The 27,049-nt window shown below is 40.1% G+C and overlaps 3 long non-coding RNA genes and 5 gene segments (V, D, J or C); 5 read left to right on the top strand and 3 right to left on the bottom strand.

The window, feature by feature from the left end:
• Positions 1-1,545: 1,545 nt before the first annotated feature.
• LOC137063393 (immunoglobulin kappa variable 4-1-like) lies at positions 1,546-16,689 on the top strand. The segment is given in 2 exon segments: positions 1,546-2,032; positions 15,490-16,689. Coding segments are annotated over 2 exon segments (405 nt in total).
• Positions 3,799-5,837, bottom strand: LOC137063401 (uncharacterized). Its single transcript, XR_010901379.1, has 2 exons — positions 5,454-5,837; positions 3,799-4,250 (listed from the first exon to the last, which is right to left on the bottom strand). It is a non-coding gene; the product is annotated as an uncharacterized lncRNA (long non-coding RNA).
• LOC137064015 (immunoglobulin kappa variable 1-8-like) lies at positions 6,124-6,997 on the top strand. The segment is given in 2 exon segments: positions 6,124-6,286; positions 6,396-6,997. Coding segments are annotated over 2 exon segments (378 nt in total).
• Positions 11,360-13,097, top strand: LOC137063400 (immunoglobulin kappa variable 3-20-like). The segment is given in 2 exon segments: positions 11,360-12,046; positions 12,157-13,097. Coding segments are annotated over 2 exon segments (375 nt in total).
• Positions 16,690-17,418: 729 nt separating the features above from the next.
• Positions 17,419-19,596, bottom strand: LOC137063756 (uncharacterized). The gene is made up of 2 exons (XR_010901432.1): positions 19,058-19,596; positions 17,419-17,870 (listed from the first exon to the last, which is right to left on the bottom strand). It is a non-coding gene; the product is annotated as an uncharacterized lncRNA (long non-coding RNA).
• An 84-nt stretch (positions 19,597-19,680) lies between these two features.
• Positions 19,681-20,314, top strand: LOC137063399 (immunoglobulin kappa variable 1D-13-like). The segment is given in 2 exon segments: positions 19,681-19,872; positions 19,982-20,314. Coding segments are annotated over 2 exon segments (375 nt in total).
• A 1,842-nt stretch (positions 20,315-22,156) lies between these two features.
• LOC137063397 (Ig kappa chain V region K29-213-like) lies at positions 22,157-22,896 on the top strand. The segment is given in 2 exon segments: positions 22,157-22,351; positions 22,439-22,896. Coding segments are annotated over 2 exon segments (393 nt in total).
• Positions 22,897-25,108: 2,212 nt separating this feature from the next.
• Positions 25,109-27,002, bottom strand: LOC137063402 (uncharacterized). 2 transcript variants are annotated; one of them, XR_010901381.1, is made up of 3 exons: positions 26,984-27,002; positions 26,703-26,751; positions 25,109-25,560 (listed from the first exon to the last, which is right to left on the bottom strand). It is a non-coding gene; the product is annotated as an uncharacterized lncRNA (long non-coding RNA). The 2 variants fall into 2 exon arrangements; XR_010901380.1 differs by lacking the exon at positions 26,984-27,002 and having other exon boundaries at positions 26,703-26,976.
• Positions 27,003-27,049: the final 47 nt, after the last annotated feature.

Raw genomic sequence — 27,049 nt, forward strand, 5'->3', positions numbered from 1 at the left:
AACTCAGTGTCATATCGTCTAGAATTACCTGCCACTTACCGCATCTCTCCCACCTTTCATGTGTCTCTGTTGAAACCGGCTGATGGTCCGAGGGTGGAGCAAGAGTCCAGTGAAGCAGGCCCCCCACCGATGATCGTGGATGGCGAGGAGGCTTTTTCCGTGCGGGAGTTGCTAGATTCCAGACGCCGGGGGCGGCAGATCCAGTATCTGGTCGATTGGGAGGGGTACGGCCCGGAGGAGAGGTCTTGGGTCAACTCAGAGGACATTCTGGACCCCAACCTAATCAATGACTTTCATAGGACCCACCCGGAGAAACCGGCCCCACGACCCCGAGGAAGACCCCGGCGTCGGATGTGCGCCCGCGTCAGGAGCCGCTCGCGGGGGGGGGCTCTGTCACAACCGCTGGTGAAGATCCCACCGTCGGCCATCAGAGGTCGCGCTCACCAGAGTACTAACTCACTCATGGACTTCATTTCCTATAATCCCACATGCCGGGACTGATTACCATCCACCTGTTCCCCATCAGCTGGCCTATATATTCTCTGAGCACACACACACACACACTGCGTAGTCTTGTTCTGCCCCGGCGACATTTCTGAGCGTTTACCCATTGTTGTTTCTGATCTGCCTGTTTACGAACCTGCCTGTTTATCGACTCTGATTCTTGCTGCCTGCCATTTTGACCTGTGTTTGCCTGGACTCTGGTTATTCGACTGTTTGCTGCCTGCCCTGACCCTTGCCTGGTATGATTAAGATTTACGCCTTGCCTGTGATACTACTGTTAATTCTTGGCTACCGACCTTTGCCTGTTACTACTGTGAGTTTGTGTGTTTCCAATAAACTGCACATGGATCCCAATCCACCTGAGTCCTCATTACACACACATTCACAGAGAACAGGAGACTTCAGATTGAAAAATAAGACGGATACATATCTACGCCTCGCCCTCCTTTATTAGTGCTGGGATTATTATTTTATTCATGATTAATAACATTCAAAAGACATCGGATAACTCATCTCTTCCACTTAACCTCATTATAATAATCCTTTCACTTTCCTTTAATCCGCTCTATTCCAGCTTCTGATACTCGATGTCTGAAACTTTATATTTTGAGCTCTTCTCGTGTTTGTTTGCAGCACTTGCTGGATTCCTCAGTTATAAGTCGTCTACTAAATGAATAAATCTTAATTAATAAGCATTTATTTATGGACATCTGTATTTTGTGTATTATTTCACGTACTGACACTGAGCTTACACTGATAAGCAAGATACACAATTTAATCCACACTTTTGACTGAAATGTTGTTGAAAGTTTATTCACAAAACCATAAGAAGTAACATGACCTGATCAATCTCAGTGTGAGCTGATGAATATGAGTTTATATCTCTATTAGTCAAACTCAAGCGTCTCAGAGCGAGTTCAGCTCATATTTCATCATCATGATTGTGTTTCTCTCAGAAGAGAGCAGATGATCATCGTCCTCAGAGGAGTTTGATGATCCTGTAAGACCAGAAACACTGATAATAACTGTAAAACACAGCGAGAGATGAGTGAAATGTGTGTGTCATGTACGTTTATCTTCAAAAGATGACATTAATCTCTCCTTATATCTGTGAGGTTCATCATTGGGCCGCATGTTCTTGTTCTTCATGTGTCTGCAGGTGTTTTCATGCTCTATTGACGGAAGTTTATTTAGATAATTAAAGTGACTAAAATAATAAATGTAATTGTGAGAGTCAAAGAGAGTTTTCTGCCGCTGAGAGTGAATCCCAGAGAAACACACTAATAGTTGAGTGTTTGATGAGTGAGATTTCATTTGTTAATATTTCTGCTGTGCTGTGAGTGACTGTGACACATTAGAGAGGAAACGGCTTTGAATGTGTGTCCCACCCCTGTGATCGGAGCTCAATATCAGAGCGTCTGTCAGTCCGACTGTCAATCCAACATCACTGTCCTTCAGTTTCACTCATTCCCAGTAAAGATGACGACACACACTCTGATCATCTGCTCTCTGCTGCTGCTCCTCAACGGTCAGACTCACTTTCACTGCATTTACTGCTTTACATGGACTTGATCATTAATGTCTTCTGCTGATTTTCTTCTTGTTGTGTTTCAGAGTGTAGAGGACAGATCAGCGTCACTCAGAGTCCCTCAATGACAGCTCAACCAGAACAAACTGTCAAAATCAGCTGTAAAACCAGCTCAGATGTGTACAGATGGGATGATGGGGATGAAGAGTTAGCCTGGTACTCACAGAAACCTGGAGAAGCTCCTAAACTCCTGATTTATGGAGTAAGCCGCCTTGAGTCAGGAACTCCATCTAGATTCAGTGGCAGTGGATCTAACAGTGATTTCACTCTGACCATCAGTGGAGTCCAGACTGAAGATGCTGGACATTATTACTGTCAGAGTTACCACTGCAGAACAGATTCAGATTCTGTTTTTTGTGAAGGCGATGAAGTGTTCACACAGTGATAAAGAGTCGTACAAAAACCTCCGTCAGTCAGAGTCACAGTGACTGAACTGAAACTGCAGCTGCTCAAAGGAGGATGTGAAATATCATCGTCACACAAGCATCTGAAATAAAACCATCTAAATGAAGCTGCCACTCTTAATAATTATAGAGGTCAGAAAGAGATTTTGAGCTCTTATAGATCAGTCACACGTTTGAGATCTGAGTGATTTCAGTTTGTGTCTGGGGAAGAAATAACAGAAGATCCAAGTGCGAGAATAAACACGTAGTTTATTAACAGTAGGCCTACTCAAACCTGGACAGAAAGAGTCAGGCAGAAGATAGACGGAGGAAGGCAGGAAGGCTCAGTGCAATGGGCAAACAAACATCAGGAAGAAAAAAAATCCAACCAGAAAGGTAATGCACAAGAAGCGTGTCAGAAGGACATGCAAACACACAAATTAAATAGACGCTAAACACATTAAATAGGCGCTGCGCTCCACTTTATTCCTATGGGTGACGTCAAGCGACTTTAACGTGCCCGCAAAGCATTCTGGGAAGGCGGCACTGTATTTGAAAAAATGCTGCGCATCAAAAAAGCTGACCGATTCCCATCTTTAGACGCAGCCTTTAACCTCAGCCCCCCCATATACATTAATATTAAATTGGTATCTTCTGGTGATTATGGCTGCATTTAATTCTCTGAGGAATTGAAATGGAATATTATCTAACGTTAAGTTTGATATTTTAAATCATCCAAACCGTGTTTCACTTTTCTGAATAATCCTCTAAGATGGGAGCGGAGCATGGACAGTTTCTGACGGGGCTTCCTGTGTGGATTGTGAGGATCTACAACTGATATAAAATGTAGAATGATATGAAGTCAAACAAATAATAATGGCGTCATATGTTGTTTTGTATTTGTACATTAAACTACACTGTAAAGTCATTGTGTATCAGCAACATAAAGATGTTTTTGAGCCGTTTCTCAAGCAGCTCCTTCATCTCCAGCTGATTATGAATTTATTCATCTCATAATAAGTCATTTCTCATGAGCAGAAGTGAAAGTGTTCCAGTTCAGAGCGTTGAACCAATCAAAGAGTGAAACTGTGAGTTTGAGGTGTAAATCTCATTTGCATTGGCAGGTTTAGTGATTGTGATCCTCTCAGAATAGAGCAGCTCCGTCTCCAGTGACCATGTTCAAACCCCAAGAGCTTCATTTGACATTTCCTGCTAAATGCAGCTGTTCTCAACTATTACAATCAATCAAAAGCAGCTGAAACTTTAGCGCAGGACTTTGAATGAACGACACACACTGATCAATGATGCAGTCCAACACAAATGTAAGGCGTTCAGAAGCTTTATTGAATGAACAGCAATGGCAGCACATTGACAGACGGCTTCAGTATTGAGCTGTAGATCACGTGACTGCTGTGAATCCTGCCGGACGCTCAGATACGGCTCGTCTTCACTGGAGAAACATCAGCAGGAGCTCTTGAGGAACGAGGCCTCGTGATGAGCTCCGTCATGTGTTACTCTGCAGACGAAGCCATTTGCGGCTTCCCAGCGTGCTTTGCTGAGGCTCAGGACGCTGCTGCGGCTGTAGCGTCCGTCCCGCTCGCTCTCTGCGCTGGTCTGAACCCCATCGGTGACCTCTGACCCGTCCAGCGTCCAGCTCACCGTCGCCCCCTGTGGAGAGTAAGAGCTGAGCAGGCAGAGCAGAGCGGCTGAGTCTCCAGAGATCTGCAGAGAAGAGGGAGGCAGCAGAGACACGGAGGGCTTCACGGAGGGCCCGGCTGCACACACACACACACACACACACACACACACACACACACACACATTAACATTAACGTCTGTGTTAGAGGTCAGAGATGGTAATCCAGTAAAAATCATAACTTCATCTGTACAGAAATTTCACATCACTGCTTTCATTCATAAATCACAGACAAACTATCCCAAATTCATTTTAGAAATATTCTCCATTAAAATAAAATATTCACCGCTACTAAATATATCAAGTACAATATATATGTACAAATAAATAAATCAGTTATCTGAAGCAGACGTGATATACTGTAAAATTAATGTGAATTTGTTCTTTTCTGAATTGAGTAAAATGTTTAAACCAATTTTAATATTATTTGGGGAACACTTTACAATAAGGTTTCATGAGTTAACATTAGAGAACTACTTTAGTCAACATGAACTAAGAATGAACAAAACTTCTCCAGCATTTATTCATCTGAGTTCATGTTCATTTCAACATTTACTAATACATTATTAAAATCAGAAGTTGTGTTTGTTAACATTAGTTAATGTGCTGTGAACTAACATGAACAAACAATGAACAGCTGGATTTTTATTAACGAACATTAACAAAGATTAATAAATACTGGAACAAATGTGCTGCTCATGTTTAGTTCATGTTGGTTAATACATTAACTAATGTTAACAAATGAGTTTATAAAGCGTTTCCATTATTTGTGTTCTGAGAATAATCATCATTCAGGACACTTCCTCATAAACATAACTTAATAGTTTGAGAAATGATTCATTTTAACATGTTTATCAACTGATCATTTCTTTATGATGATGACAGATCAAATTAAATTAATTTTGTCTGTTTTATCAAACTTGTGTCATGCGCAAAATTATATATTTTGATTAAATCAAATATAATGAAATGTCAGCATACATTTGGTGTGAAGTTAAAGATTAAAGCGCCTACTAATATGAAATATGCTTTGAAACTTAAAAACACAGAATATCTGCAAATATTACAAATATAGCAGATAATATTAAATAATCAAATACATCCGTTGGTGCAATCAATCAATAAAATTAAATTAAATATGACGATACACAAGATATGAAATGCAGCTTTTCAATAACACATTTTGTCATAAATTAAGAATATTGTAGCCAAATGCTCTTAAATAACATTAAACCTATTTTTAAAACTCATCATACATTATTAGAGAATTGAAGAGACTTACCGATCGTCAGTTTAGTTCCTCCACCGAAAGTGTACCACAGTGCTTCATTCTAGTGAAAGCGTCGTACAAAAACCTCCGTCACACTCAAATGAACACACACTCCAGCAGAGAAAGAGACGACACACACACACTGATCTGAGACTCAACAGCAGCTCTTCTCAACATCACACATGGACTGATCCAGAAACACACACACACACACACACACATGTTCATCTTTAAATATAAATACTCATATCATGAAATCTGAAATCATTTGTTTCATAATCAGTCCCAAACGCATTCATCACATTTACACTAATTCTGTCGACCGGCTTTATAATGAAATCTTCAGCCAGATTTAGATGGTCATTCCCTATTGGATGACCTTTGACCTGTTGTACAGTCTCATGGATGATATAAATCTGCAGCACAGGTATTAAATGCTCTCAGCATCAAAGTCTGAATGAAACTGATCATTAAAACTGTTTAGAGGGAGAAGATCTGCCCAAAATAACATGAAGGAAATCATGAGTGTGTTTCTGAAAATAGAAGATTATTAGCAAAGATACTAAATGACAAACCTGTGTGTGTGTGTGCGTGTGTGTGTGTGTGTGTGTGTGCGTGTGTGTGTGTGTGTGTGTGTGTGTGTGTGTGTGTGTGTGTGTGTGTGTAAATGAGTGACTGTCTTCAGGTAAATGATCTGGAGTGTGTTTGCATATTGATCAGATGCTTCAGTGTGTGAGAGTGTTTATAGTGCTGTGAGTTTAACACTTCATCACTGACACACACAACAATCTTCATCAACATGACCTTCATCATCATCTGGACACTCTTATACTGCTTTCTACAAGGTGAAGAGTTTATATTTCAAATGAATCATTTAAATTACATCATTTTAACACGGCTTAAATATGTCAAATAATGTATACTATATGGACTGATGAATGATTTGTTTTTCAGGCTGTAGAGCTCAGATCACAGTGACTCAGACTCCTTCAGTGAAAACTGCAAAACCAGGAGAAACTGTTGAGATGAGCTGTAAACTCAGTAGAGATACACCCTGCAGCCCGACAGCCTGTGTGTCCTGGTACTCACAGAAACCTGGAGAAGCTCCTAAACTCCTGATTCGTTATGTAAAGACCCTTGAGTCAGGAACTCCATCTAGATTCAGTGGCAGTGGATCTAACAGTGATTTCACTCTGACCATCAGTGGAGTCCAGACTGAAGATGCTGGACATTATTACTGTCAGAGTTACCACTACATCAACAGTAAAGATGTGTTCACACAGTGATAAAGAGTTGTACAAAAACCTCCGTCAGTCAGAGTCACAGTGACTGAACTGAAACTGCAGCTGCTCACACACACACACACACACACACACACACACACACACACACACCAGTGCAGAACAAAAAAACTTTAGGCCCCACTTTATATTAGGTGGCCTTAAGTACTATGTACTTACTGTGTTCAAATTGTATTGCAAAACACCTTTGCTAATATTGAGTTGGATACGGGTAGAGTTAGGCACAGGTGTGGTGGTGTGGGTCAGTTTAAGGGTAGGGTTAGGTGTAAGGGAAGTGCCAACTGTGTAATTACAAATGTAACTACAAACATTTATTACAGACGTAATTGCATGCAGGTATTTTTTAAATGTAAGTACAATTTAAAAACATGTATGTACACAATAAGTGCATTGAATGATTAATTACAATGTTAGTACTTAGTAGTTAAGGCCACCTAATATAAAGTGGGTCCAAACTTTATTCCTGTTTGTAGCCGTATTCCTCTGATGTTAAATACACAACATTTGTTAAATTCTATATTTCATAAAACAGAACAAATTGTCACAAAACTGTTTTGACAGATAAAAATGATGTTGCCTGAAAAATGCAACAAAAGTATTGAATACTGAACAATATTTTTCTATTTCTATAGTAGAGGAGTACTAAAAAGTGAATTTCCATATACTTTTATCAAAACTACATTTTGATGTAGTAAAATTACAGCAGTTTGGTTTGCAATGTGAACATCGATATTTCAGCAATCCTTTTATCTGCACACTGTAAAAAAAAAAAAGTTTTTTGTTGGTTTAACTTAAAAAAGTAAGTAACCTGGTTGCCTTAAGTCTTTGAGTTTATTGAAATTAAAACTTTGAGTTGATACAATGAAGAAAATTTGTTTAATAAATAGAAACTTAAAATATTATTGTATCTGAACCACGTAAAAATGTGATAAATCATGAAAATAGCACTATTTGGCATGTTTCACTGCGTCATCAGAAATAAAACACACACAATTACCCAATATGCTCACAAAATCTTTTAATAATATTTTAATAAAAGTTGTCGAATCTCAAAAAATGTTAATTTCAATGAACTCAAAATTAAGGCAACCAGGTAACTTTTTTTCTAAATATTTTTTACAGTGCATGAAACATAAATGTCTACTTAAAAATAAATATTTTACAATACAATTTAAAAGAAATCATCTGCGATGCAGAAACATCAGTTTAATAACAGCCACTCAGCCTGTCTTAGTGTGAAGGATGAGACTGTCTTTCTCTGCAGAGCTGATGAATTCTGGCTGTTATTGGGACAGACAAACTCTCAAGTCATCTTCCACATTAAACCGTGTCCTGTATTTTGTCTTCATTTCCCATCATGGCTGAGAGTGAAGTCTCACAAAGGTATGATGTTGGGAAAGGGAACGATATTCTCATGGCCTGAAGATCAACCTCCTTCTCAACCGTTGTGAGGCCTGCAGATTAAATCTCATCCTGAGAGCGATCACTGGAGGAATCCAGAAGTTCATCTTCAGCCTTTACACTGAGGCCACTGGCCATCATCACAAGAAAAGAGATCTCCATCCCAGTCATATTTCTCCATGTCAGTGTCTAGTGATGTTCATTCAGTGATGCTAATGATGTTGAGCATGAAGTTCACTCCCATGCAGCTTGAATACAAAAATTCTGATAGATTTGGAAACATGTCAGCGACGTCACAACTGGCTCTGAAAGGGAATGGGAGATGAGACTCTGGGAGCTTCCCAATTCTTATTTGTGCATCCTCGTTTCCTTTCCTCGCTTCCTTTCCTCGCTCCTTAGCTCCGCCTCTTCAGGATACGAGGAAAAGACGCGAGGACGGAGGAATTGAATCAAGTGAAATGATATATCCTCGCTCCCTTTAGCGTCACTTTAAAGCGCCGTCAGTTAATGATGACTCTACCGCTGGATTTATTTGTGATTCTTGGACATTAGAGATAACTATTTATATTTTAGTTTCAGCCTCCACAAAATACCACATTTGTCCATATTTTAATCAATATTACCAGTTATTATTAACAACGAATTCCAGTTATTAACTGCTTCTTATTCGTTGTATAGCCTAGTATTAGTTTCTATTTGTTTCTCTGTTTGTTTCTTTCATTTTCTTGTGCTTTGATATAATTCTGCAACGGTCAGGTGTTGTTATTCGACAAACATTTGTGTTGTAGCCTACATGGAAACATAATAATAATAATGAATAAACTGTGGCACGATGTGAAGGGGGAGGAGAATTAATTTGTGCGGCACGTTTAGTCGATAAAACACTTCCACCTGTGTTTCCTCGCTCACGACTCCTCAGGAAGCTCCTCACTCCTCCATCCTCGCGGTGCAGTTAGAGAATTGAGATCTCCTACAAGATGGCTGAGCTCCATCAGTTTCCGGGTCATAGGATGGAGGACGGAGGAGCGAGGAAACGAGGAGGGATATTGAGAAGCCCCCTCTGTGCCCGTTAAGCCCATGAGACCGCAGGTTGTCCCATTTGTCATTTTAGGTCTCAGAAGGGTGCTCGCTATCGCCCCCTTTGAGGTCATCAGGGACGTGCACAGGATTTTTGAGGGGCAGTTGCTCTGACCCCCCCCCCCCCCCCCAACTGAAACCACCCCACCCCCCACCATCTGTCCAATTCCATATTATTGTTATTGCCATTATCATTATTATTTCAATGCCCCCTATAGTGGTATTTATGTTCTGCTCAAGAAAAATATTATAGGTGGGGCTATTTTTTTGCAGGGGGGTCTGGGGGTTTCTCCCCCAAGAATTTTTTTTATTTCGTAGATGTGATTTCCTGCATTTTGGTGCGTTTGAGGCCATTTCCCTTGCCTATATAAGAACTCAAACCAGTCAATATCAATAGTCTAATAAAAAAAGACAATATTAATTTAACTGCCATCAACAGTTTATGATCGTCCATTTGTTGTACCTTTCCGACAACGTTAAGTCTCACCCGACAACCGCGGCAATCTCCTTCTGGTGCCGCTCATGCCGGCTCAGCCAGGGCGGTTAGAAGGAATTTGGGGGCCCCAAGCAAAGGGACATGGCTAACCTTCTACAGATAAACGGGTAATGATTAAAACATGTTTGTAAAACTTTAAGAAACCATTTTTAAAACATCTATAAACATTACAAATATTCCTAACACTTTGTAAAGGGTTACTTGTTGGTTTGTAAACTGTCAATAAACATTATCTGGATGGTTATTATAAAGTTGCAACAGATGACTATAATACCTGTTAAATAGTTAATAAACAGTACCAGTAAAACATGTGGGTTGTTCTGATACTGTACTTCAAAATGCAACAGTGTAAAAATTGCCACACTGAATTAAGTAACTGTTCAAGATCCACTGGAAACTTATAAAAATAATATCCTATTTGCATAAACTGTTACTACCATATATCCCAACACTAGCACATTAAGATAAGCTATGAAAAAAAATCATGTTCCTCTGCCTCTTTCTGGTTAAATAATGTTTATAATAATAGTTAATGCTATATTAACTATTCCAGGTTATTTATGCATAGCATAAAAATAGTTAGTATTACAAAGCTATAGCAATTTTATGTCATTAAATACGATAAACAGTTATTCTGGAACAGATCTGCGTCTTCCTTATCCCGTTAAAAAACATATTACAGTATGCAACCATATTCCATCCGTTCAGAAAAAAAAAAGTTGCACTAACTGTTCGTTACAAGCAGCATTTGCCGTCAGGCAGGTAACGTTAGCTAACATAAACATATTTTTGCTAGCCTACCTGCTGCAAAATTACACCCTTTTTGTACAAATAGAGCTATTTTATATAGTGTAATTTATCACTTACCACTATCTTGTTTTTTCTCTTTTTCCTTTTCTGGCTTCCTAAAGCATAATTCCGCTTCATGATCGCCGAGGAGGTTTTGTATTTTGCCGGCCCAGAGATCGGGTGGTTGGGTGGCTGTTGTCAGCGAGGACTGAGAGGGCCCCCATGAGGGGGATTCCGATAACAGTGTCATTGCACTTTACTGCATTGACTATCAAAGGGGCGCTCAAGCAGTTTGTCGTTGCATTTCATTCTTAACCTGTCGTTGTCTTGAGGCCCCAGGCCAGCTCGGTGCCCCAAACAATTGCTTGACTTTCACTTTCGGACGGGTACCCGAAAATGGAAGTGAACGAGGCTTTGCGGAAAAAATTTTTTTTGTATCTAGGCCTAAGTGAAATGCTGCATCCATTATACGATTTTTTTATTTATTTTTTTCCACCTCGGAAGGGCAACGTGAGTCGAGAAGGGCATATGGGCAGTTGCCCGGGCAACCTGAGCAACCCCCCTGTGCACGTCCCTGGAGGTCATTATGCGCCCTTGATGTGGCCGAGTCCGCACTGGTGCCGGTTACGCAGCGGACTTCTTCTTCCTGGCAGTCAAAGCGCCATTACATCGTGAAAGTGCAAACTCAGAGGAAGACCGTGAGGGACAAATGGGACACACTGCGGTCTCATGGACTTAATGGACACATGTAGGCAGCGCCCATTGTAAGTCCACAAGACCGAAAGTGCACATGAAGTGGGCCATTTGGGACAAGGCCAAACTAGCAAAAGTGGATTCCGACACGCCCTAAGTGCACCTGTGTGAGCTTCAGACCATGATCTCAGATGGGTCAAATATGGCCCATTATGTTGGTTCTGCTCTGTTACCCTAAGGGGGCTATCGCTGCTCTTATGCTAGACTGCATTGATGCACAGAGAGTTCTTGCCCAGAACAAAACCATTACTCCAATCCAAACTACATTTATTTAGGAATGTGCAATATGTTCGTTTGGAGCCATTTCAGCTGGACCGAGAAGAAAGTAACTCCTTTTATTCAGTCTGAAAAGAAAATGATTCATTAGTAACCCTTTGTTCACTGAACTATTGTATAAAAGCATCATCACATTCTCAATCGTGCAATATTACTGCCACATATGCTCAATATCACATTAACTAAACAGTGCTCTTGCTCATTATACTGCTTTATATCAATAATGTATTGAGATTAATGATTGAAATGACAAATTAATATATTAATGTGAACTTATGTGAAGTCTCAATGAAACGGCACATTAAACCAACTTATATCTGTCGACGCCTGAAGCGTTTGCATAGAGAGTGTGTTTTACATGAGCGACACGCTTCAGTCTCTGTGTGTGTGTTTATAACTCTGTCAAACATCAAACATCATCAACAACTGTTTTTCACTAGAACTGAACCTACAACCAACAAACATGACTTTCATCACCATATTGATCTGGACGCTGGCAGTATTATGTCGAGGTTTGTGTCGCTCAAGATTACATTCGTTATTTACTTGATATCTTTATGTGTGTTGAGAAGATCTATGGTTGTAAAAGTGTTTGTGATTTCTAATCTTTCTCTCTTGTCAGAATCTGTTGGGCAGGTGACAGTGACTCAACCCTCAGATCTGCTCTCTCAAACCGGACAATCAGTCGCTGTGAGCTGTAAAACTAGCAGTGATCCAGAGTGCTGTTATGCTCTCAGCTGGTACTTACAGAAACCTGGAGAAGCTCCTAAACTCCTGATTTATGGAGTAAGCAGCCGTCAGTCAGGAACTCCATCTAGATTCAGTGGCAGTGGATCTAACAGTGATTTCACTCTGACCATCAGTGGAGTCCAGACTGAAGATGCTGGACATTATTACTGTCAGAGTTACCACTACATCAACAGTAAATATGTGTTCACACAGTGCTAAAGAGTCGTACAAAAACCTCCGTCAGTCAGAGTCACAGTGACTGAACTGAAACTGCAGCTGCTCACACACACTCAACAGTGACACTTTTCATGGATATTAAATACAATATTACGCTTTCATTAATTTTTTAAATAAGTAAAATACTTTAATCTAATAATCTTTTTTTAATTGATTTAAATCTGTATCTGAGGTTCATCATTGGGCCGCATGTTCTTGTTCTTCATGTGTCTGCAGGTGTTTTCATGCTCCATTGACTGAAGTTTATTTATGAAATGTGAGCTAAAGCCCTGATCTAGAGAAAGACCTGAGACAGAAATGACACGAAGAAGCGCTCAAAGACACAATTATATTTTATTTAATGACTGAGTCTTAATAAAATCACACACATCTGGTCTTGTATGAAAGGAGCAGAGATACCGATGAGAACGACTGAAGCTGATGAATGAACGAGTCCCTCATGTGCTGCAGAGAAACACACTGTTAGTCTCCATGAAGAGACATGAGTGAGAAGAGCAGCAGATCTCGTCTGAACACGGCCGTCTCCTCACAGTCTCACTGAGACTCTCCATACACTCCTGTACAGACCGTCAGACCTTCAGCTCCGACACACACACACACACACACACACCAGGGAGAGACAGATCACACACTCCTGAGACCTTCAGCTCCGGACACACACACACACCAGAGAGAGACAAGTCACACACTCCTAAGACCTTCAGCTCCGGACACACACACACACACACACCAGAGAGAGACAGATCACACACTCCTGAGACCTTCAGCTCCGACACACACACACCAGAGAGAGACAGATCACACACTCCTGAGACCTTCAGCTCCGGACACACACACACCAGGGAGAGACAGATCACACACTCCTGAGACCTTCAGCTCCGGACACACACACACACACACCAGAGAGAGACAGATCACACACTCCTGAGACCTTCAGCTCCGACACACACACACCAGAGAGAGACAGATCACACACTCCTGAGACCTTCAGCTCCGGACACACCCACACCAGAGAGAGACAAGTCACACACTCCTAAGACCTTCAGCTCCGGACACACACACACACACACCAGAGAGAGACAGATCACACACTCCTGAGACCTTCAGCTCCGACACACACACACACACACACACACACCAGAGAGAGACAGATCACACACTCCTGAGACCTTCAGCTCCGGACACACACACACCAGAGAGAGACAGATCACACACTCCTTTAGGACTCAAGAGGAAGCACTCAGAGAAAATCACATCATTATTCCTTCAACACATTAATGCTCATAAACTCCTGCACACGAAGAGAAAATGATCAGAATACGGTTCACATTCTGGTAAATATGATTAATTATGAAATCACTGAAAAAGGAAATATCATTGAGTTTCAAATGCCAGAAAAACTCAATGAAGCGTCACTTTCAGTCGATACAGACACTTAAAGACCGTTGTGTGTGAATGAACATCTTTAAAACTCTCAGAACTCACAATCATTTCTGGTCATTGAGCATCAGTTTTACAAACCAGAATCTACTGAGAAAGACAAATAAGAGTCCAAAGGAAACGGCAAGTTCAGAGTTTCTCTGTAATGTTTGTTCTCGATTCACTTTATCAGCATTACACTTTCATAAAATTGATCTGAAAGCCTGTGATCACCAATCTGACTTTCATCGCTTTGAAGTTTTCTTCTAGATTTGAAGAGTCATTTCATGATCAACTTCACTTTGGTTAGAGAGTGTAAGTCTCACAGCAGATATTGTTACAGAAACAGCCTTCTTCCACCTCAGAAACATCGCTGAGCTGCGGATCTTGGTTTCTGTTTCTAATGCAGAGAAGTTAGTTCATGCATTCCAGGGTATTCTCACAAAAATGCGTATAAATAGTACGAGTGTGCAATGTCGTGGAATGTATACGCCAAAACTCATTTTGGCGTGTCTATGAGACGCTGTTTTTCGCGTGCATATGAGACGCATTTTATAATTTTATGATCTTGCATACTTCGACTCGCTCCTACGAGTCTACACCCCCAGCAGAAGCCTTCGCTCAGCTAACGAGAGGAGGCTTGTGGTACCATCACAGAGAGCCATGAAATCCCTCTCCAGGACTAATTCACTGTTCCTGGTTAGTGGAGCGATCTTCCGTCCTCCATACGCACGACAGAATCACTCGCTTCATTCAAAAGACAGGTAAAAACTCATCTCTTCCATGAGCACTTAATCTTATCATTAAAAACAATTCTAACTCTTCCTCCTCTTTTTTCTCTTTTCCCTCCATTTTCTGGTTTCTGCTACTCTGAGTAATATCCAGATCTTTGTATTTCGGGCACTTTTTGCGTTTGTTCGCCTCTTCAGGACAGATCGCTTCATATACTCCTCAGTTGTAAGTCGCTTTGGATAAAAGCGTCTGCTAAATGCATAAATGTAAATGTAACGGATCACTCTAAATTGTAATGTAGACGCATGCATTTTCTGTGCTTTGAAATGATATGTACTGAAAAGTGCTATACAAATAAATGTGAATTTAAGTGAAGATATTCAGGTTAATATAATAAAGTTGGTCTTGTAGATGTATTGAGAACTGAATTTTAATAGTTTGGATATTAGTAGATTGAATGTTATGAAAGACTGAATTTGACTAGATGTTCTCTCTTCTGTGTGTGTGTGTGTGTGTGTGTGTGTGTGTGTGTGTGTGTGTGTGTGTGTGTGTGTGTGTGTGTGTGTGTTAATGAGTGACTTTCTTCAGGTAAATGATCTGGAGTGTGTTTGCATATTGATCAGATGCTTCAGTGTGTGAGAGTGTTTATAGTGCTGTGAGTTTAACACTTCATCACTGACACACACAACAATCTTCATCAACATGACCTTCATCATCATCTTCATCTGGACTCTCACAGCGTTTGCTCAAGGTTTGTGGAGCACAAGTTTGATATCAATTCATTTCTTCAAGTATATTGTCAAAGTTTTGAGTGTATTTTCTTCTTGTTGTGTTTCAGAGTGTAGAGGACAGATCAGCGTCACTCAGAGTCCCTCAATGACAGCTCAACCAGAACAAACGGTCAAAATCAGCTGTAAAACCAGCACAGATGTGCAGAGATGGAGTGATGGGGATGACGCTTTATTCTGGTACTCACAGAAACCTGGAGAAGCTCCTAAACTCCTGATTCGTTATGTAAAGACCCTCGAGTCAGGAACTCCATCTAGATTCAGTGGCAGTGGATCTAACAGTGATTTCACTCTGACCATCAGTGGAGTCCAGACTGAAGATGCTGGACATTATTACTGTCAGAGTTTCCACTGCAGAACAGATTTTTATGGTTATTGTGAAGGTGATCTTGTGTTCACACAGTGATAAAGAGTCGTACAAAAACCTCCGTCAGTCAGAGTCGCAGTGACTGAACTGAAACTGCAGCTGCTCAAAGGAGGATGTGAAATATCATCGTCACACGAGCATCTGAAATAAAACCATCTAAATGAAGCTGCCACTCTTAATAATTATAGAGGTCAGAAAGAGATTTTGAGCTCTTATAGATCAGTCACACGTTTGAGATCTGAGTGATTTCAGTTTGTGTCTGGGGAAGAAATAACAGAAGATCCAAGTGCGAGAATAAACACGTAGTTTATTAACAGTAGGCCTACTCAAACCTGGACAGAAAGAGTCAGGCAGAAAATAGACGGAGGAAGACAGGAAGGCTCAGTGCAATGGGCAAACAAACATCAGGAAGAAAAAAAATCCAACCAGAAAGGTAATGCACAGGAAGCGTGTCAGAAGGACATGCAAACACACACACATTAAATAGGCGCTAAACACATTAAATAGGCGCTGCGCTCCACTTTATTCCTATGGGTGACGTCAAGCGACTTTAACGCGCCCGCAAAGCATTCTGGGAAGGCGGCGCTGTATTTGAAAAAAATACAGCCATAGGACTAGATGGAGGAAGATGGAGGAAGATGGGATGGAGGAAGATGATTCGCTGTGGCGACCCCTGAAGGGAACAGCCGAAAGGAAAAGAAGATGGGATGATCGTTCTATAAGAGGATTTGGGGCCTTCAGATTCACACAGGGCCCAACAGTAACAGAAGTACCATGGAGCCCAAGAGCATTGTTTAAGAGGCCATAGGCTACGGGACACACATATTCCAGCATTAATAAACATTTGTTTTCATTTTTGATGGGTTTTCTGAATCACGCAGCCTTTAACCTCAGCCCCCCCCCCCCCCCCCCCCCCATATACAGTAATATTAAATTGGTATCTTCTGGTGATTATGGCTGCATTTAATTCTCTGAGGAATTGAAATGGAATATTATCTAACGTTAAGTTTGATATTTTAAATCATCCAAACCGTGTTTCACTTTTCTGAATAATCCTCTAAGATGGGAGCGGAGCATGGACAGTTTCTGACGGGGCTTCCTGTGTGGATTGTGAGGATCTACAACTGATATAAAATGTAGAATGATATGAAGTCAAACAAATAATAATGGTGTCATATGTTGTTTTGTATTTGTACATTAAACTACACTGTAAAGTCATTGTGTATCAGCAACATAAAGATGTTTTTGAGCCGTTTCTCAAGCAGCTCCTTCATCTCAGCTGATTATGAATTTATTCATCTCATAATAAGTCATTTCTCATGAGCAGAAGTGAAAGTGTTCCAGTTCAGAGCGTTGAACCAATCAAAGAGTGAAACTGTGAGTTTGAGGTGTAAATCTCATTTGCATTGGCAGGTTTAGTGATTGTGATCCTCTCAGAATAGAGCAGCTCTGTCTCCAGTGACCATGTTCAAACCCCAAGAGCTTCATTTGACATTTCCTGCTAAATGCAGCTGTTCTCAACTATTACAATCAATCAAAAGCAGCTGAAACTTTAGCGCAGGACTTTGAATGAACGACACACACTGATCAATGATGCAGTCCAACACAAATGTAAGGCGTTCAGAAGCTTTATTGAATGAACAGCAATGGCAGCACATTGACAGACGGCTTCAGTATTGAGCTGTAGATCATGTGACTGCTGTGAATCCTGCCGGACGCTCAAATACGGCTCGTCTTCACTGGAGAAACATCAGCAGGAGCTCTTGAGGAACGAGGCCTCGTGATGAGCTCCGTCATGTGTTACTCTGCAGACGAAGCCATTTGCGGCTTCCCAGCTTGCTTTGCTGAGGCTCAGGACGCTGCTGCGGCTGTAGCGTCCGTCCCGCTCGCTCTCTGCGCTGGTCTGAACCCCATCGGTGACCTCTGACCCGTCCAGCGTCCAGCTCACCGTCGCCCCCTGTGGAGAGTAAGAGCTGAGCAGGCAGAGCAGAGCGGCTGAGTCTCCAGAGATCTGCAGAGAAGAGGGAGGCAGCAGAGACACGGAGGGCTTCACGGAGAGCCCGGCTGCACACACACACACACACACACACACACACACACAGCATTAACGTCTGTGTTAGAGGTCAGAGATGGTAATGCAGTAAAAATCATAACTTCATCTGTACAGAAATTCCACATCACTGCTTTCATTCATAAATCACAGACAAACTATCCCAAATTAATTTTAGAAATATTCTCCATTAAAATAAAATATTCACTGCTACTAAATATATCAAGTACAATATATATGTACAAATAAATAAATCAGTTATCTGAAGCAGACGTGATATACTGTAAAATTAATGTGAATTTGTTCTTTTCTGAATTGAGTAAAATGTTTAAACCAATTTTAATATTATTTGGGGAACACTTTACAATAAGGTTTCATGAGTTAACATTAGAGAACTACTTTAGTCAACATGAACTAAGAATGAACAAAACTTCTCCAGCATTTATTCATCTGAGTTCATGTTCATTTCAACATTTACTAATACATTATTAAAATCAGAAGTTGTGTTTGTTAACATTAGTTAATGCGCTGTGAACTAACATGAACAAACAATGAACAGCTGGATTTTTATTAACGAACATTAACAAAGATTAATAAATACTGGAACAAATGTGCTGCTCATGTTTAGTTCATGTTGGTTAATACATTAACTAATGTTAACAAATGAGTTTATAAAGCGTTTCCATTATTTGTGTTCTGAGAATAATCATCATTCAGGACACTTCCTCATAAACATAACTTAATAGTTTGAGAAATGATTCATTTTAACATGTTTATCAACTTAATTACTTTATGATGATGACAGATCAAATTAAATTAATTTTGTCTGTTTTATCAAACTTGTCATGCGCAAAATTATATATTTTGATTAAATCAAATATAATGAAATGTTAGCATACATTTGGTGTGAAGTTAAAGATTAAAGCGCCTACTAATATGAAATATGCGTTAAAACATAAAAACACAGAATATCTGCAAATATTACAAATATAGCAGATAATATTAAATAATCAAATACATCCGTTGGTGCAATCAATCAATAAAATTAAATTAAATATGACAATACACAAGATATGAAATGCAGCTTTTCAATAACACATTTTGTCATAAATTAAGAATATTGTAGCCAAATGCTCTTAAATAACATTAAACCTATTTTTTAAAACACATCATACATTATTAGAGAATTGAAGAGACTTACCGATCGTCAGTTTAGTTCCTCCACCGAAAGTCCACCACAGTGCTTCATTCTAGTGAAAGCGTCGTACAAAAACCTCCGTCACACTCAAATGAACACACACTCCAGCAGAGAAAGAGACGACACACACACACTGATCTGAGACTCATCAGCAGCTCTTCTCAACATCACACATGGACTGATCCAGAAACACACACACACACATTGATCTTTTAATATAAATACTCATATCATGAAATCTGAAATCATTTGTTTCATAATCAGTCCCAAACGCATTCATCACATTTACACTAATTCTGTCGACCGGCTTTATAATGAAATCTTCAGGCAGATTTAGATGGTCATTCCCTATTGGATGACCTTTGACCTGTTGTACAGTCTCATGGATGATATAAATCTGCAGCACAGGTATTAAATGCTCTCAGCATCAAAGTCTGAATGAAACTGATCATTAAAACTGTGTTTAGAGGGAGAAGATCTGCCCAAAATAACATGAAGGAAATCATGAGTGTGTTTCTGAAAATAGAAGATTATTAGCAAAGATACTAAATGACAAACCTGTGTGTGTGTGTGTGTGTGTGTGTGTGTGTGTGTGTGTGTGTGTGTGTGTGTGTGTGTGTGTGTGCGTGTGTGTGTGTTAATGAGTGACTGTCTTCAGGTAAATGATCTGGAGTGTGTTTGCATATTGATCAGATGCTTCAGTGTGTGAGAGTGTTTATAGTGCTGTGAGTTTAACACTTCATCACTGACACACACAACAATCTTCATCAACATGACCTTCATCATCATCTGGACACTCTTATACTGCTTTCTACAAGGTGAAGAGTTTATATTTCAAATGAATCATTTAAATTACATCATTTTAACACGGCTTAAATATGTCAAATAATGTATACTATATGGACTGATGAATGATTTGTTTTTCAGGCTGTAGAGCTCAGATCACAGTGACTCAGACTCCTTCAGTGAAAACTGCAAAACCAGGAGAAACTGTTGAGATGAGCTGTAAACTCAGTAGAGATGCACCCTGCAGCCCACCCTGTGTGGCCTGGTACTCACAGAAACCTGGAGAAGCTCCTAAACTCCTGATTTATTGGACAAGCAGCCGTCAGTCAGGAACTCCATCTAGATTCAGTGGCAGTGGATCTAACAGTGATTTCACTCTGACCATCAGTGGAGTCCAGACTGAAGATGCTGGACATTATTACTGTCAGAGTTTCCACTACATCAACAGTAAAAATGTGTTCACACAGTGATAAAGAGTCGTACAAAAACCTCCGTCAGTCACTGTGACAGAACTGAAACTGCAGCTGTGCGCGCACACACACACACACACACACACACACACACACACACACACACACACACACACACACACACTCAACAGTGAATCACTTTCTTGAGCTTCATCAGTTTTTGACCTTTTTGATTGATTTTTTTTGGAAGTCTCGTCTCCAATTACAGTTTTTTTGGATTAAGCACGATTTTCAAAACAGGGCCCGTGTTTTTAAAACACTACACACAATCAGCACAACCACACACCCAATCAGAAAAACACTACAGATCCTTTGCATAATTAAACACTCTTGTAAAAACTAGACACTTCTGTTTAAAAAACACACTTTGTTACCATATGAAACGCACACGTTTCACATCTCTAGACTCTCTTTGCACGAGTTACACTCTGCTCGATAAACCTAAAACACTTTTAGCACTTCTCCTTCCCAATGATTAGAGTAGGCCACCATCAATGTACAAATATAATGTAAATCCACCAAACACTACACAAGACCAATGATGCAGACTGAAGAAACTCATTTATTTCAACATGCCCAAAATGTTGACATGGACATTCATAATACTGTAACAAAATGTCACTTTACATATTGTACTGTAAGCTTACTGTAAAAAATAAAAACAAAAACCTAGACATTGTCTCTCCGCCTCGCGGGATCTGGCCAGAGATTTTCATCAACAGCGCAGGTAATGTTGTTTCAGCAATACACCTCGGAAAGAAACGTCTTGAATGACGAATCCATCCTTGCATTGCTGCTCCTCCATCCGGTCACAGGCCTCCGCCTTGTCCTCCTCCTCGTCTTACTCTTTCTCTGACTCTTTCCATTGTGTTTGAAGACCGATGAACTCACCTGCTGTTTTTTTATAGTGCTTATTCACCTGATTGGTGTGTCTACAGTTCAGCAGACGAGTGTCTGCACAGCTGATGACTGTGTTGAACCAATTGGTTGGACGGTGCGGTAATTTGACAGTCAGTGCTTTGGTATTGCAAGGAAGCGACTTCATGATAGATGTGTGTGTGTAATGTATGTTAAGTGTGTGTAGAGTTTTGCAACAATTGTGAGGTTGACAATGTGCTTATAGTTGTGCAAATATGGCCTAATGTTTTGCTTCTTGAGTGTGAGGTTTTGCTGATAGTGTACTACTTTTCATTTTCGTGCGTAAGCAATCTAAAAAAAACTGTACATCCTTCATGAAGAAATTCAGTTTAAAATTCAGATATTTTTCAATCCTTCAACACTTTTGAGTTTTTCTGCATTTATGATTTAATATATTCTTCTTTCTAAACTGCATCATCATCATCATAAACATGTTCAGATTGAGCGAGTTCATCCCTCATAATGCAGATATCATATAAACACACATTCACACTTTATAATAACTGCATGCTATGAATCATTAGTTAAGCATTAGTAAATATTAATTCATCATTTATAAAGCTTTAATAGACATTAATAAGCAGTTTATAAATACAGCTATAAATGCTTTACTCTTGATTTATGATCATATCTATAATGTGTTTAATAATTGTACTTTATTGATGATCAATTTCCAATTTCTAAATTATTACATTTACAAACCACATATTTAGGAGCTGTCAGTGGTTCATAAGATCATTTAGAAAGTAATTGATTAATAAATATGAATCTGGTAAATGTAAGACTGAATGTCATAAAAAAGTCTAGATGCTCTCACTTCTCTCTCTGTGTGTGTGTGTGTGTGTGTGTGTGTGTGTGTGTGTGTGCGCGCGCGCGCGCGTGTGTGCGCGCGTGTGTGCGCGCGTGTGTGTGTGTGTGTGTGTGTGTGCGTGTGTGTGTGTAATGAGTGACTGTCTTCAGGTAAATGATCTGGAGTGTGTTTGCATATTGATCAGATGCTTCAGTGTGTGAGAGTGTTTATAGTGCTGTGAGTTTAACACTTCATCACTGACACACACAACAATCTTCATCAACATGACCTTCATCATCATCTTCATCTGGACTCTCACAGCGTTTGCTCAAGGTTTGTGGAGCACAAGTTTGATATCAATTCATTTCTTCAAGTATATTGTCAAAGTTTTGAGTGTATTTTCTTCTTGTTGTGTTTCAGAGTGTAGAGGACAGATCAGCGTCACTCAGAGTCCCTCAATGACAGCTCAACCAGAACAAACTGTCAAAATCAGCTGTAAAACCAGCACAGATGTGTACAGTGGTGATCGTTTAGCCTGGTACTCACAGAAACCTGGAGAAGCTCCTAAACTCCTGATTTATGCAAACAGCCGTCAGTCAGGAACTCCATCTAGATTCAGTGGCAGTGGATCTAACAGTGATTTCACTCTGACCATCAGTGGAGTCCAGACTGAAGATGCTGGACATTATTACTGTCAGAGTTACCACTGCAGAACAAATTCTTATGGTGGTTGTGTGGGTGATCTTGTGTTCACACAGTGCTAAAGAGTCGTACAAAAACCTCCGTCAGTCAGAGTCACAGTGACTGAACTGAAACTGCAGCTGCTCAAAGGAGGATGTGAAATATCATCGTCACACGAGCATCTGAAATAAAACCATCTAAATTATAATTATAGAGGTCAGAAAATAATTGAACAGAAACAGAAAATAAAATAATTATAGAGGTCAGAAAGAGATTTTGAGCTCTTATAGATCAGTCACACGTTTGAGATCTGAGTGATTTCAGTTTGTGTCTGGGGAAGAAATAACAGAAGATCCAAGTGCGAGAATAAACACGTAGTTTATTAACAGTAGGCCTACTCAAACCTGGACAGAAAGAGTCAGGCAGAAGATAGACGGAGGAAGGCAGGAAGGCTCAGTGCAATGGGCAAACAAACATCAGGAAGAAAAAAAATCCAACCAGAAAGGTAATGCATAAGAAGCGTGTCAGAAGGACATGCAAACACACACACATTAAATAGGTGCTGCGCTCCACTTTATTCCTATGGGTGACGTCAAGCGACTTTAAAGCGCCTGCTAAGCATTCTGGGAAGGCGGCGCTGTATTTGAAAAAATGCTGCGCATCAAAAAAGCTGACCGATTCCCATCTTTAGGCAAATTAATACGTTGATTGTGACGCGACTATCCAGTATAAGTAGAGCACATGGATGTCTCTCGCAGGTCCTTTGTTTTTCATTCCCAGCTGGCTCAGAAGCACGGCCATAGCAGTAAACTTGAGGAACGGCCATCAATGTACACGTGAGGGGAAGCGTCACAACATCACGCTTCAGTCGTGTCTCAAAAGTGGGAACCAAGTGGAACAGTGAGGTTACGGGAGAAGAGGTAAAGAAGGTGCAGGATTTTAAGTACTTCGGGTCAACGGTCCAGAGCAATGGGGAGTGTGGAAAAGAGGTGAAGAAGTGTGTGCAGGCAGGTCAGAATGGGTGGAGAAATGTGTCAGGTCTGTTGTGTGATAAAAGAGTGTCAGCAAGAATGAAAGGAAAGGTGTAGAGGACAGTAGTGAGACCGGCGATGTTGTGTGGTTTGAGGAACAGACAGGAGGAAGAGCTAGAGGCAGCAGAGCTGAAGATGTTGAGCTTCTCTTTGGGAGTGACGAGGATGGACAGGATCAGGCATGAGTCCATCAGAGGGACAGCACATGCGAGATGTTTTGGAGACAAAGTTAGAGAGGCCAGGTGGAGATGGTTTGGACATGTTCAGAGGAGGGAGAGAGAATATATCGGTGAAAGGATGCTGAGGTTAGAGCTGCCAGGCAGGAGGTCAAGAGGAAGACCGAAGAGGAGGTTTATGGATGGAGTGAAGGAGGACATGAAGGTCGTCGGTCTGAGAGAAGAAGATACAGAGGATAGGACTAGATGGAGGAAGATGATTCGCTGTGGCGACCCCTGAAGGGAACAGCCGAAAGGAAAAGAAGATGGGATGATCGTTCTATAAGAGGATTTGGGGCCTTCAGATTCACACAGGGCCCAACAGTAACAGAAGTACCATGGAGCCCAAGAGCATTGTTTAAGAGGCCATAGGCTACGGGACACACATATTCCAGCATTAATAAACATTTGTTTTCATTTTTGATGGGTTTTCTGAATCACGCAGCCTTTAACCTCAGCCCCCCCCATATACATTAATATTAAATTGGTATCTTCTGGTGATTATGGCTGCATTTAATTCTCAGAGGAATTGAAATTTAATATTATCTAACGTTAAGTTTGATATTTTAAATCATCCAAACCGTGTTTCACTTTTCTGAATAATCCTCTAAGATGGGAGCGGAGCATGGACAGTTTCTGACGGGGCTTCCTGTGTGGATTGTGAGGATCTACAACTGATATAAAATGTAGAATGATATGAAGTCAAACAAATAATAATGGTGTCATATGTTGTTTTGTATTTGTACATTAAACTACACTGTAAAGTCATTGTGTATCAGCAACATAAAGATGTTTTTGAGCCGTTTCTCAAGCAGCTCCTTCATCTCCAGCTGATTATGAATTTATTCATCTCATAATAAGTCATTTCTCATGAGCAGAAGTGAAAGTGTTCCAGTTCAGAGCGTTGAACCAATCAAAGAGTGAAACTGTGAGTTTGAGGTGTAAATCTCATTTGCATTGGCAGGTTTAGTGATTGTGATCCTCTCAGAATAGAGCAGCTCCGTCTCCAGTGACCATGTTCAAACCCCAAGAGCTTCATTTGACATTTCCTGCTAAATGCAGCTGTTCTCAACTATTACAATCAATCAAAAGCAGCTGAAACTTTAGCGCAGGACTTTGAATGAACGACACACACTGATCAATGATGCAGTCCAACACAAATGTAAGGCGTTCAGAAGCTTTATTGAATGAACAGCAATGGCAGCACATTGACAGACGGCTTCAGTATTGAGCTGTAGATCACGTGACTGCTGTGAATCCTGCCGGACGCTCAGATACGGCTCGTCTTCACTGGAGAAACATCAGCAGGAGCTCTTGAGGAACGAGGCCTCGTGATGAGCTCCGTCATGTGTTACTCTGCAGACGAAGCCATTTGTGGCTTCCCAGCGTGCTTTGCTGAGGCTCAGGACGCTGCTGCGGCTGTAGCGTCCATCCCGCTCGCTCTCTGCGCTGGTCTGAACCCCATCGGTGACCTCTGACCCGTCCAGCGTCCAGCTCACCGTCGCCCCCTGTGGAGAGTAAGAGCTGAGCAGGCAGAGCAGAGCGGCTGAGTCTCCAGAGATCTGCAGAGAAGAGGGAGGCAGCAGAGACACGGAGGGCTTCACGGAGGGCCCGGCTGCACACACACACACACACACAACATTAACGTCTGTGTTAGAGGTCAGAGATGGTAATGCAGTAAAAATCATAACTTCATCTGTACAGAAATTCCACATCACTGCTTTCATTCATAAACCACAGACAAACTATCCCAAATTCATTTTAGAAATATTCTCCATTAAAATAAAATATTCACCGCTACTAAATATATCAAGTACAATATATATGTACAAATAAATAAATCAGTTATCTGAAGCAGACGTGATATACTGTAAAATTAATGTGAATTTGTTCTTTTCTGAATTGAGTAAAATATTTAAACCAATATTAATATTATTTGGGGAACACTTTACAATAAGGTTTCATGAGTTAACATTAGAGAACTACTTTAGTCAACATGAACTAAGAATGAACAAAACTTCTCCAGCATTTATTCATCTGAGTTCATGTTCATTTCAACATTTACTAATACATTATTAAAATCAGAAGTTGTGTTTGTTAACATTAGTTAATGCGCTGTGAACTAACATGAACAAACAATGAACAGCTGGATTTTTATTAACGAACATTAACAAAGATTAATAAATACTGGAACAAATGTGCTGCTCATGTTTAGTTCATGTTGGTTAATACATTAACTAATGTTAACAAATGAGTTTATAAAGCGTTTCCATTATTTGTGTTCTGAGAATAATCATCATTCAGGACACTTCCTCATAAACATAACTTAATAGTTTGAGAAATGATTCATTTTAACATGTTTATCAACTGATCATTTCTTTATGATGATGACAGATGAAATTAAATTAATTTTGTCTATATATTAAGAAATAATTGCAAAAATCATAAAATATTGTGATTAAGTGAAATACGATGAAATGTTAGCATACATCAGGTGTGAGTTAGTAAAACATTTAAAAGCCTGCTAATATGAAATATGCCTTGAAACCGAATATTAGCAAATATTACATTCATAATATAGTCGAAAGTTGGTGCAAACAGTTAATACAATTAGATGAAATATGACGATAAACATTATAATACGGCTTTTCAATATATTTTTTTAATTAATTAAGAATATTGTAGACAAATGTTCTTAAACCTAATTTTTTTTAAACACATCAATAATTTTTTTATTATAATTTAAGAAAGTCTTACCGATCGTCAGTTTAGTTCCTCCACCGAAAGTCCACCACAGTGCTTCATTCTAGTGAAAGCGTCGTACAAAAACCTCCGTCACACTCAAATGAACACACACTCCAGCAGAGAAAGACACGACACACACACACACACACACTGATATGAGACTAAATGTCTCTTGATGTATGAAAACTATTAAATCTCAATAGATAATATAATCAGAACGACTCTGAGCTGATCTTTACACATCTGATCATGTATTTCTCAAAGCATTTTAATAAGTTATGATGACCTCTGACCTCTGGAATGACCTTTGCCCTCTGTGGAGTTCACAGTGAAATACTTGTTTCTTTTAGTGATGCAAC

Source organism: Pseudorasbora parva, chromosome 24, assembly GCF_024679245.1.
Source record: "Pseudorasbora parva isolate DD20220531a chromosome 24, ASM2467924v1, whole genome shotgun sequence".
NCBI lineage: Eukaryota > Metazoa > Chordata > Actinopteri > Cypriniformes > Gobionidae > Pseudorasbora > Pseudorasbora parva.